Source organism: Geospiza fortis, unplaced genomic scaffold (genome assembly GCF_000277835.1).
Source record: "Geospiza fortis unplaced genomic scaffold, GeoFor_1.0 scaffold17, whole genome shotgun sequence".
NCBI lineage: Eukaryota > Metazoa > Chordata > Aves > Passeriformes > Thraupidae > Geospiza > Geospiza fortis.
The window spans coordinates 1269717-1281175 of NW_005054438.1; the positions used below are offsets into that span (position 1 = coordinate 1269717).

Here is an 11459-nt window from a genome sequence, read left to right on the forward strand (position 1 = left end):
GAAGGACTCCTACTCCCCCTCTTCCCTTCCTGATCTGTGGACAAAAATTGGCACTGGGAGGCATCAAGTTTTTGGGAACATAATTCCTTCCATTTAATATTATTTCCAGGGCTATAATATATAAAACAAAGTATGATCTCTGTCATAATGAGAAAACTGTGCTAAAAATGTAATCCTATTAGGGCAATCCATGCTTTAAGCATCACTGTTCATGTCATTTTTGGGTGGGTACTTGTAAAAGGGCAGAATTCTTTGAGCTGTGGTGAGCAAGGCAGGTCATTTGGTTGCTGGAGTGGTCTGGATGGGTGGCACAAAGACAGTGATGTTGTCTAGGCCTGGCGTCAAGTCCAACACACAAACACCACGAAACAGCCTTGAAATGCATGAAAAACCAGCCAGGCAAAGTGAGTGTTTGCCAAAGCACAGGACACCAACCCTGAACCCTCCCACTGGCCCTGGCACTGCTCCTGGGGTCAGCATTTCTGCCCAAGGGTTTCCTGCCAGTGCAGCAGAAACAGTGATGTCACTTCTTGGCCAATGTCACTTCTTGGCCAATGTCACTTCTTGGCCAATGTCACTTCTTGGCCAATGTCACTTCTTGGCCAATGTCACTTCTTGGCCAATGTCACTTCTTGGCCAATGTCACTTCTTGGCCAATGTCACTTCATGGCCAATGTGGTCCTGGGAGAAACACAAGAAATGAAAATACTGCCTTTCTAAACCAGCTGAAGACCTTCCTGGTGCCAAAAATGCCCTGAGAGCTGCAGAACATCCCACAGGTGCTGTGGCAGGATGAGGGAGAGCAGTGTTTGCTAGAATGGGAAATGGACAGGTGGGACTGGAAGGATAAAACAGAGGTTTTGTTCATCTGGGAAGACGGGAGGAAGAAATCCACCCATTCCAGAGTGCCAAGCAGAAGGCAAACAGGGAATGATCCTTTCCTGCTTCTTGCAATGAAGCAGCACAGGGAACATCTGCCTCTTGTAGGTAGCAAGGGCAAGATGAACAGATAAGGCTGTGGAAGAAAAAGTCGTCAAAATTGGATGAAAATACAAAGGTAATTAATAATCCACTGGTTCAGGAAGTCCTTCAGTTGTGCAGGGTTTCTCAGAGAAGCACCCCCTGATTTGGGGGTGTCAAAAGCCTTGTTTGGGTTGGAAGGGACCTTAAATATGATCTAATTCCAACCCCCAGTGTGACTGCAGTTCATGGATTTTTACTGGATATTTCTGTAACCCACCTGTATTGGGGGTTAGCTGAAACCACCACAATTGGAACCAGGTAATTCCATGGCTGCCAGGATCAAGGAGCAGGCAGTGAAAATGTACCACTGCCAACACATCTCCCCTCAGAGTGAGAACAGGAACAAAGGCATCTGTCTGAAAATAATAACACTTTATTTGATTTTTTTTCTCTGTGTGTGTGTGTGTGTTACATTATCATAAATGTTCTCTAGTCTCAGAAAACAAAGCCCTAAGTCTGGAAAATAATGCACATACAAATCTCTTCTTACAGGTATTAAGTATACAGAAATATACAAAGATTTCTCTATTACTGTAATATATCATCAGAATGCCCCACATCCCACATTTTTACTCAGGTCCACTGTACCAGGAAGCATCAACTACAAAGGTAACAAGCAACCTGAAAAAGACATGGTTTGTATAATATAATTACAATATATGTATTTATATATATCTACAACAGTGCAAATATATCACAGCGTGCAGGCAGCAATAGTCTCTAGAGAAGCAGAATAAAATTGATTCATAGTAATGCAAATGCATTACAGAAACAAGAGACAACAATGACATATTAGATATTCAGAATATGCACACTTTAGCACGCTGATTTAAAGTCATACCTTGCATTGACTCTTGCTTTGAAAAACAAAAGAACCAAATGTTAAATAATTCAGTAACAGGTTCAAGGGCAGAATCTCACAATAAGGTCAACTGACTCAGAAAAGGTATTTGATAAATCTTTACTGACACAGGTGAAGGCTTGGCCCCACTGCAGGACTTGTTATCTTCTTCTTTTAAGATATATCAGTGTAATCGTCTCAAATTTAATTTTCTTTTGCCATAAATTAAGAGATTTTCTTTCCATATTTTTTAAAAATAGTGTTCAGTAACTAATTCACATTTGGAAAGGTTGGTATAATTATCACTGAGGCCAGGAAAGTTTCTTTCTGGAAGTAACAGAAAGAGTTTGCATAATGATTACCTTAAATGGGCCACTAAAATAAGCTACAACAGGGTCAGAAAAAGAGACATCACAGATGCCACTGAAGTAGAAAACCCCGTCAACCTTTAAAAGTAGAAGCTTCCATGTTGCCTTGCAATCTGCTGAAAAAGACATTTTTGGATATTTTTTTTTTGAGTAAAGCACACCCAGAGATCCAGCACATTGGGGTTTTGGTGGCTCAGAGAAGCCTCAAAGTCATCCCTCCACCTTGACCCATCCTGCACTCTCCCCAGGCAGCTCATTCTCACACCCCACTGGACAGCAGCCATGAACAGCCAGAAAAAAAGGGACACAAGCCATGGACAGGCATGGGCTGAGCTGCATGGGAGCCCCCAGGGGGGAAAATAAAAAAGAACCAGCAAAAGCTGGATGTGTCCTGAAGGCACAACCAGTGCAGAGAACGCAGGCTGAGCCATGGCTGCATTTTGTGCCACAGGAGACACATCCTGGATGGTCACCCTTTGTTTCACAGGTCTCAACAGAAATCTAAATCTCTTAAAGAAAGGTTCTACAGCTGACAGCTGCACAAAATGATCATTCTTCGTAAGATTTCGAAATAACAAAAAGACTGCAGCTAAATTTTGTGCCCTGCAGTACAATTACTCCTTCAGAAACTCTATGTGAAATATGTACAGAAACAGAAATAAAGCATTCAACAGAATTAAAATGAAACTTGCCATGTTTGCAGGCTCGAACCTGAAACTTTTAGACATGTAGCATGAAGAGTGCTGCGTGGGCTGACAGAAATCACTCAGTGGGATACCCCACACCAACCCCTCTGTGCATTATGGGAACAGGAATTTGAGAGGAGGGCAGCAGGAGTCCATCCCTGAAAATGCCACTGCCCCTGTTGACAAATGGCAGAGCTCCTGATGAGCTCCAGTGGCACTCAGCACTTGATGAATGCACTCCCCAGTGCTGTGTGGCACTGCAGTGATCAGCCTGTCACAAGCTGTCACAGAGGACATGACACAGGTGTCATTTTCTGCCTACTTCCAGTTCCCAACAGCTTTTCACACGATCATACATTGCAAATGGATGTGCACACAGAAATTCCTGAGCAGTTGCACCCTACGGGGCTGTTCTGGGAGGAACTAAAGGAAATCCAAGGGAGGATGGATACACTCCTTAGTGCTGTATTCACAGAAATATTTTTTATTGTCTTCTGCAGCAGTAGCCAGATTAAGTTCTAGTTGGGCTTTGGCCCTTCTAATTTCTCTTTGAATAACCTCACAGTGTCCCTGTAGCCCTGCTGGGCTGCCTGCCCTTTCTTCCAAAGGTCATACACCCTGTTTTGTTCCCTGAGTTCCAGCCAGAGCTCTCTGCTCAGCCAGGCCAGTCCTTCTGCCCCTCTGGATGTCCTTTGGCACATGAGCATGGGTGTCCTGCTCCTGCTGTGCCTTTGGGATTTCCTTCTTAAGAATCTCTGTGTCTTCCTGGACCTCTCTGACCTTCAGGGACCCAAGGGACTCTGCCAGCCCAGCTCTCAAGCACAGTCTGCCCTGCAGAAGTTCTGCTGCCACCCCTCCATCTCCCCAAGAACCAGAACCTCTCACTTCAAAACCTCTCCCTAAGAACCAGAACCTTTCACTTCAAAACCTCTCCCCAAGAACCAGAACCTCTCACTTCGTGTTCACTGTGCCCAACAGGGTCTCCAACAACCCCATCACCCACCAGCCCTTCTCTGCTCCCAAACAGGACCAGTGGGGCATCACCAGGGCCTGGTTCCCTCACCAGCTGGGTCAGGAATTACCTCCCACACACTCCAGGAATCTCCTGGGTTTTTTCCTCTCTGCTGTGCTGTGTTTCCAGCAGACATTTGGCAAGTTAAAGTCTCCCACAGGAAAAGGGGCATTGGTCACAAGAGTTCCCATGGAACATTTTACCTGCCTCTCCATCCTGGCTGGCTGGTCTGTAACAGATTCCCACCAGGATATCTGCTTTGCTGGCCTTCCCCAGTGCTTAGAACCCCAAAATCCACCCAGCACTGTGTAAATAGGTCACCTCTGTGAGGACCACTGGGGTGGCACAGGTCAGGATGTACCACACTTCCTCACAGAAACAAGTGTTTAATAAAACATTCCCTTCTGCTGAGAACACAGAGTTTGACACAGAAGTGTGGACAGAACTGCCAATCACCTGAGACATCCAGTTCCTGGACTCAGGTTCATTATCTCCCACTTACATAACCAGCTCTCCCTGTTACATGTGCACATATTCCTCTCTTTTAATTAAAATAGGTACTTTGTGCTCCAAATTCTGAGAGCTGAAGGATTTCAGCACCAGTGCCCTTCCACTCCCTTTGACCAGACAAAGTTTTGCATTTTCTACATCCAGTTCTTTCAGGGTGGCCTCTGATTTTGACCTGTAACAATGGAACCTTCTCAATTTCTTAAGAGTAGAATCTGCTTTCCAAATCTTTTATTTAATTGTAAATAATAATGCTTCAAGTTATTTTTGAAAACCTTCAGGATTTTTCAGATCATATGCAAGTTTCCATGAAGAAAAACAACAAAAGAAGCGTGGAGGACCTTAAGTCTTCACTAATGCACACAGTAACCAAAGCAACATCTTAAAACAAGATAGAATAAGGAGGCCAACAGGACACTAAAATCTCCCTGCAATCCCAACAAAAATCATACATTCAGTTTTCAAGTGAAACCTTTAGCCTCTTACACAACTTTTAGCCAGGCTGTGGCTGGTTCAAATGGTAATAGTGGCATTGATTTCAGAGAGTTTATGGCTCTTTATATATGGCTATAAAACTGAGGATTTGAAAATTGAGCATTTGAAGCCTTCAGAATCTTGCTGGCCTTGTTATTCCTCCAAGTGAAGCCTCCAGAGCTTCACAAAGTGCTGCTCAACACAAGAGCACCTGCTCAGCCCATTAACCTGGGGGTGTGTTTTGTACCAGCCTGTCAGAATTTATCTCCACATGAAGAGAAAAAAAGCCAACCTGAGACTACATTAAAAATCTTTGCAGTAGACGAAGATATAATTGGGATGGATTTTAAATGCTTCTGTCCCAAAGCAGTGACAAAAGAGAGATCATTAGTTAATTTGTGAGCTAGGGAGAGAAAATTTATTATCTCATCTATGTGCATCACTGAGTCTCCAGAGAATTACTTCTTTACTGGGATACTACAGCCTGAAAGCATTCCTAAGAATAGTAACTTCCAGCTAAATGCTGCCAGCAGAAGGCTGGAAAAAGCATATCTAACAAAAAAAGGAGTGACAAAAATATTCCCAGAGCAGGATTTTTTTTTCAGGAACACCCGTGGAGGACCAGATTTTTGGCTGCCATAACACAACACAAATTCACAGTACAGGAGGACATGCTGGAGGCTAAAAACATAAAATGAGACAGCTTAAAACCAGAGGAACAGGCACAGACAACAAGACAGCATCCAAGGAATTCATACAGCTAAACTGGTCTAGATGGGAGAGAACATCATCCTGCAAGATGCCAATGTGGGAATGGCAGCAAAGTCACCCCATCTGGAGCACTGCAGGGATTGCCAGGGGGTATTTGGTAAATGGAGGTGGTAAACACAAAAAACACCAGCCCTGAAGGTACTCAGTGCCAGGGATGTCACACTCTTTGACCTCAGCCTGGACCAGAAGTCTGCAACCCAAGAGGAATTTGGCAAATGTAGTCCTTTATCTGCTTGCAAAAAGTGTTTGAACTGCCTGTAATAGTCACAAATATGTTGAGAGTCTTGAAATAACCAAGGCACGTTTTGCTAGAGGGATTTCAGCTTGTGCCTTGTTTAAAAACTGCCCACAGCTATGAGTATTATTCAGAATAGCTCAAATTCTTTATTTCTCAAATCTGACAGCCATATAGGTTTGTACCTGCTCATGATTATGCCTGGAAAAGCTGCAGAGCTGTACAAAAGCTTTTTGAGAAAGAACAGCAGCAAAAATTATGCAAAGAGGCCGTGCAAGGAATTTGGTTTTTCTTCTACAGTAAAGATTGATTTTGCTTTCACAGGTAAACCTTATTTTCAGGGAAAGTTCAGTAGCTTTCCTAAAACATGTGACTTGATTTAAAGCCTTCCAGACCCCAGGCTTAGTTCAGATGTCCTGAGTTTAACAAATACATGCAGTCTGTGTCTGTATTGGTAAATCAAACAGAGCCTGGGCATGGGCCAGGAAAGCTGGGAAACAATTTTCTTCCCTGCTAAATGGCAGAGCTGCAGCCCAGCAGAGCCAGAGCTTTTGCAGACAGTGTTTGGGCTGTGTAAAACTCAGTGCAGGGGCCATTCCTGTTAGCCCCAGCTGTTTGAGGACTAACAGAGCTGGGCCTGGCACTATTTATTCCACTAGGACAGACACAGCCACAGAGTCTTGGAAAAGTTTGTGGATTTTCGAATGCTGAGGGCCAGAAGATGCATCTTATCTACCCTGCTGCCGTGAGCTGCTGGGCTCCTCAAGGGTTTGCTGACATTGAGCTGCCTCCAGCCTGCAAGAGTTCAGCATCCTGATGGGAATAATGCATTTACAGAACATTCAGGCCTCACTCAGGGGTCTGGGACACCCAGATAAATTCACAGTCATGGCAGAAAACCCTGAAATCTGCACCAAAGCTCACCAAGGTGTCCAATGTGAGGATGGTGGGTTCATTTTGGGTGGAAAATCCAAACCCATGAAAATTCACATTAGCTTGGAACCAGAATTCCCCCTGCCAAATTTACAGAGGTGAGATACCCAAAAAAACAGTTCCATTGGTGTTCACAGCAATTGATTCTCATGTTGTGCATGGAGACCTAGGGATGAGAACAAAACTGCCTGGCACAATGAGAGCTGCAGCGTTTCAAGGTCATTTGTGTGGTTTTGGAAAGGTCCCACACAGAGGGTGTTGCAGATGCAATGAACACCTCTGGATGAGGCAGTCACAGGTGTTTTAACACAGCAGCCCAAGCTTTGATCCGTGGACAGCTCTTGCACTCCTTTAACAACCACTTTAGGGACAGATCCCGCTTGCACAATTTAATTAAAATAAGCCTTGGAGTGCTTTGATTTTTTTCAGTGGCAGGAGGTAGATCAAACAGATAATGAACAGAGCTAGTATCCCAAAATATCACAAATACTATGGATTTAAAGACACTGCAAAAGAATATTTTTTTCAACCATTCAGTGACAGCTTGACCATGTCTAACTGCATGTGCTATCCAGTGCTGCTTCCAAATGGGACCACAGGTTCAGTGCAGATTCAGAATCTGCCTTTTCCTCCTATCATTACAGTTTTCAGATATGAGACCAGCTCGACAAGTAAAGCACCAGAATTCTAAAGTCAGACAGAAACAAAAATAATTACTTGAATCACTTTAGGTTTCTTTTAAAAAAGTATCCATATTAAAAAGATATCTTTACCTTATTAATACATTTACAGACTTTTAGCCAGAAGGGGGTAATTCTGTGGAAAAGAATTGCAAAATAATACATAGAAAACTGCAAAAATGAAATTTAAAAAGATGAGAGAATCCTATTTTCTTTGCATTCCTCATTTTGCATCTCACTACCTTGTCAACTAGAGATGACATTACACTACTCTGGCCACCAAGATCCTGGTGACCTTATCCCAAAATTGGTTTCATAAGGAAATCTCCTGCAGCCAGGTATCTTGTGACAGTTACACTGCCTCTGTATTGATATCCTGTGGTGTAAAATTCCCTTCTATAGATCTTCTTCCTAGTTAAAGCTAGAAAGTATAATGAAAACATGACCCAACCCAACTGGACTGATTGGCTTAACACTGGATGTCCACTATCCCATTGTGGCTCTCCATGGGCTCGGTCAGGACAGCATCTGGCTGTCCCCAGCCTGGGGACCAGCCTGCCACAGTGAGACAATGTCAAGTGCCCTCTATTTGATGTCTAAAGTTCTCCTACTGCCTTGGTTCAGCTGCTTCTCCTTTACCTCTCCGCTCGGATTTTGTATCTGAGGACAAAATAGGCAATCAGGCGCAGAGAGAAGAAGAAAATCCCAAGAACAATGAAGTCCAGGTAAAGTTTGGCATTTTCTACATCCAGTTCTTTCAGGATGGCCTCTGATTTTTGGAAGTGGCAGGTGTCGTCTTTGTCACAGTGCAGATCTTCTCGATCCAGTCCGTAGATGGAGAGGATGACGCCTTCGAACCCATATCTGGAGAGAGGAAGGAGGGATTACAAGGAAAATCCTGGTGATCTGGTTGGGAGTGCAACACAATCCCTGTGAGAGCTCAGCTGAAACGCTGAGGGGTTCAATATTGCTCTGACACATCTGTCTTGGGGCAAGTTCTATCCCTGCTGTAATCAGGCACATCACGTGTCACGGGCATTTTATGTAAGAGGGAACAAGGGCAGGAGTTTTGCCTTTAATGCTTCCAGTTAGTGCATAGAGCAATTTCTCCAAAAGAAAAATGTTAAATCAGAAAGCAGCTGCATAATTTCGGCTCATATTCAGAATTTCCCCATTTAAAAGTGACATCATTATTTTGCCCTTTTTGAAAATTTTTTTAACAAGCAACAGGGATACAATTATGGCTTGAAGTCAGAAAAATGTTAAAACCAGCATCAATCTAGAATGTCGCTTCTCCTTCCCTCTGTACATTTACAGTTTCACTGATAATGTTCCCAGTATTTGCTTTTGCAAGGAGATAAACCATCATGGATCTCATGTTAGTGCACGGAGCAATTTCTCCAAAAGAACAATGTTAACTCAGAAAGCAGCATGATTTCAGCTCATATTCAGAAATTCCCCATTTAAAAGTGACATCATTATTTTGCCTTTTTTTTTATTTTTTAACAAGCAACAGGGATACAATTATGGCTTGAAGTCAGAAAAATGTTAAAACCAGCATCAATCTTCTCCTTCCCTCTGTACACTTATAGTTTCACTGATAATGTTCCCAGTATTTGCTTTTGCAAGGAGATAAACCATCATGGATCTCATGCCTATGAAAGCTCCCTCTGGCTTCAGGAGACCCCACCTGAGCCAGGCAATGATTTAAGGCCTCACTTTGAATTCTAAGTGGTAATTCAGGGGGAGCAGTCTCATTATCTTTGATAGGAATCTGTGTAAGACCTCACTTAGCAACAAAGAGGATTTTTTTTGCCTGGGATTTCTCAGTAATAGTGCAGCTTGGGCAGGGTGGGGAAATGGGGAATGGGAAAATTCCTCTCTCCTCATTTCAGCTAAAAACATTTCAGTCTCTAGTCTAAACTACCCCTCCAGAGGTTTCCTGGTGGGAATTGCCCCATCCTAAGACAGCTCAGTCAGACCCAGGCACAGGCACTATAAGGTGCCTATGGATCTTAAAGCAGCAGTTTAAATTAGAGGTGACACAAATCCTGTGCCTCTTGTGGCAGTGCTACTGCAAAACTTAAAGCCAGGCCTTTATCCAACAAACCTATCTGGGATACAGCAGTGAATTATGCATTTTCTTCCAAAATGAGGTGCTGGCATCAATTTCTCAGTTGGTGATGTCCCTGTTATTTCATACATCCACTGTTGCAAAATCCAGGAAGATTTTCATGCTGTGCAATCCCACTGAATTCAAATGGACTGACATGGAATTGTGGCCAGCAACCTGTTCCTATTTATTTCACAACATCAACAACTTAAAATGCAGAGAGATAATGTGGTTTACATCACATGTATGAGTGTGTTTATACTCTAAGAGACCATGCTGTGAACAGTCCCTTTGGCACCCAAAATAACCAACCAAGCAAGCCAAGGCAAACAAGCAGCATGTCCAGATGGGAGGGTGAAGGCCTCCCCAGCAGTACCTGACATAGGAAATGTAGGACATCCACTGGAGATATGTTGGGATGGTATCAAAGCTGACAAAAAACCCAGAGAACAGCAGGACAGGGATGGCAGTAACTGGGCCCACAAAAGTTGCCACCTGTGAAGAGAAGGAACAGTGTCTCTTGTCAGAAAAAGAGAGAAGAACTAAAAATTAACTTGCTCTTCTGTGACTCCTAGGAATAATTCTACTGCCCCAAATTATCACAATTTGAAATACTAAAAATTGATGATTTTTTTTCTCTTGTGAAGGGAAGAGCAGAAGCACAGGGATCATGCAGTAAGGCTATGCTGGTCCCCACAGGGTGGCACAGAGAGGGAATCAAGTGCTCTACTGCAGAAATCTTGACAGCCTCGATGCATATTGAGGTCAGAATCATCTGTTCTGCTGTGGAATGGTCACCCCAGCACATCTCCTGCCAGGAGTTACATGGCCAGCTTCCAGCCATGCCAACAGCTGCCACTCTCCCTTCCTTTCTAAAATTTGGGGTTTGGGCAAGCCTTTTCCTACCTTTCTTTCTACAGCTTTTCTGGATGTGCAAGGAAGAACCTCCTCCTGAGCTACTGTGGAAAGTTTCCAGTTTGTGGGGATGCAGAAACACATCAGTCCTGCAGTTCCTAGGACCTACCCAGCCTGGGATGGACAGCAAGTGAGAATCCACCCAAGCAGGGGCAGGAACAGCCCCTTCAGGTGGGGCAGGACCCTCAGAGCCTCCCATCCAGGGCATGTCTGTGCTCTGGGCTGAGGGGGAGCAGCAAGAACTCTGCTACAGCAAGAAACTTTCTGCCTGTCACCTCAACAAACATCTTGGGGACACAGCAGCTGCGACAGGGAGCAGAGTTAGGGCACAGCAGAGCTCCTGAGAGACCACAAAACACCATCAGTACTGTCTTGGGTTATAAGGTGTGGCTGGGGCTGTGTGTTCTATCCCCATCTGTCAGAGCTGGGGCAGCTCTCTGCTGTTCATGGGGCAGTTTTTTCTTTCTCTCTCCCACAGCCAACCCTCCCTCCAGGAGATCTCTGCTGTCCATGGCCACTGAGTGTCCCTGCAGGGCTGATCCAATTCCAGCATCCCATGGGGAGATGCTGCGCCCAGGGGAGGAGCCAAGCATTCCTACCTGGATCCAATCTGAGCCTGGAGCAGCACAGCAGCCTTTGCCCACTGCATTGCCAGAGGAGCAGCTTTCTGCTGCCCTGCATTGCCAGAGGGAGCCCAGGCCCATCTGCAGCAGCCCTGGAGCTGCAGAGGAAAACTCCCCCCTTGTGCAGGATCCCTGCTCCAGCAGCAGCACAGCTGGCACTGCAGGAGGGCTGAGCCCCCATGGGATGGGGCTGTGCCACCCCCTGACACACAGGGGGACAGGGCCTGTTCTGGCTCTGACACTGTTGTTTTGTATTACTGCATTGTTTATTTTATTTT

General features: G+C 44.5%; 1 protein-coding gene across 1 annotated transcript in view; it reads right to left on the reverse strand.

Annotated features, from left to right (window-relative positions):
• Positions 1-6167: 6167 nt before the first annotated feature.
• Positions 6168-11459, reverse strand: part of ABCG1 (ATP binding cassette subfamily G member 1) — a 54346-nt gene continuing 49054 nt past the window's right edge. The window contains exons 14-15 of the mRNA XM_005427239.2: positions 10020-10138; positions 6168-8394 (exon numbers count right to left, since the gene is read on the reverse strand). Coding sequence (XP_005427296.1) covers positions 8166-8394; positions 10020-10138 — 348 coding nt within the window. The 3' untranslated portion in view covers positions 6168-8165. The remainder of the gene's footprint in view (positions 8395-10019; positions 10139-11459) is intronic.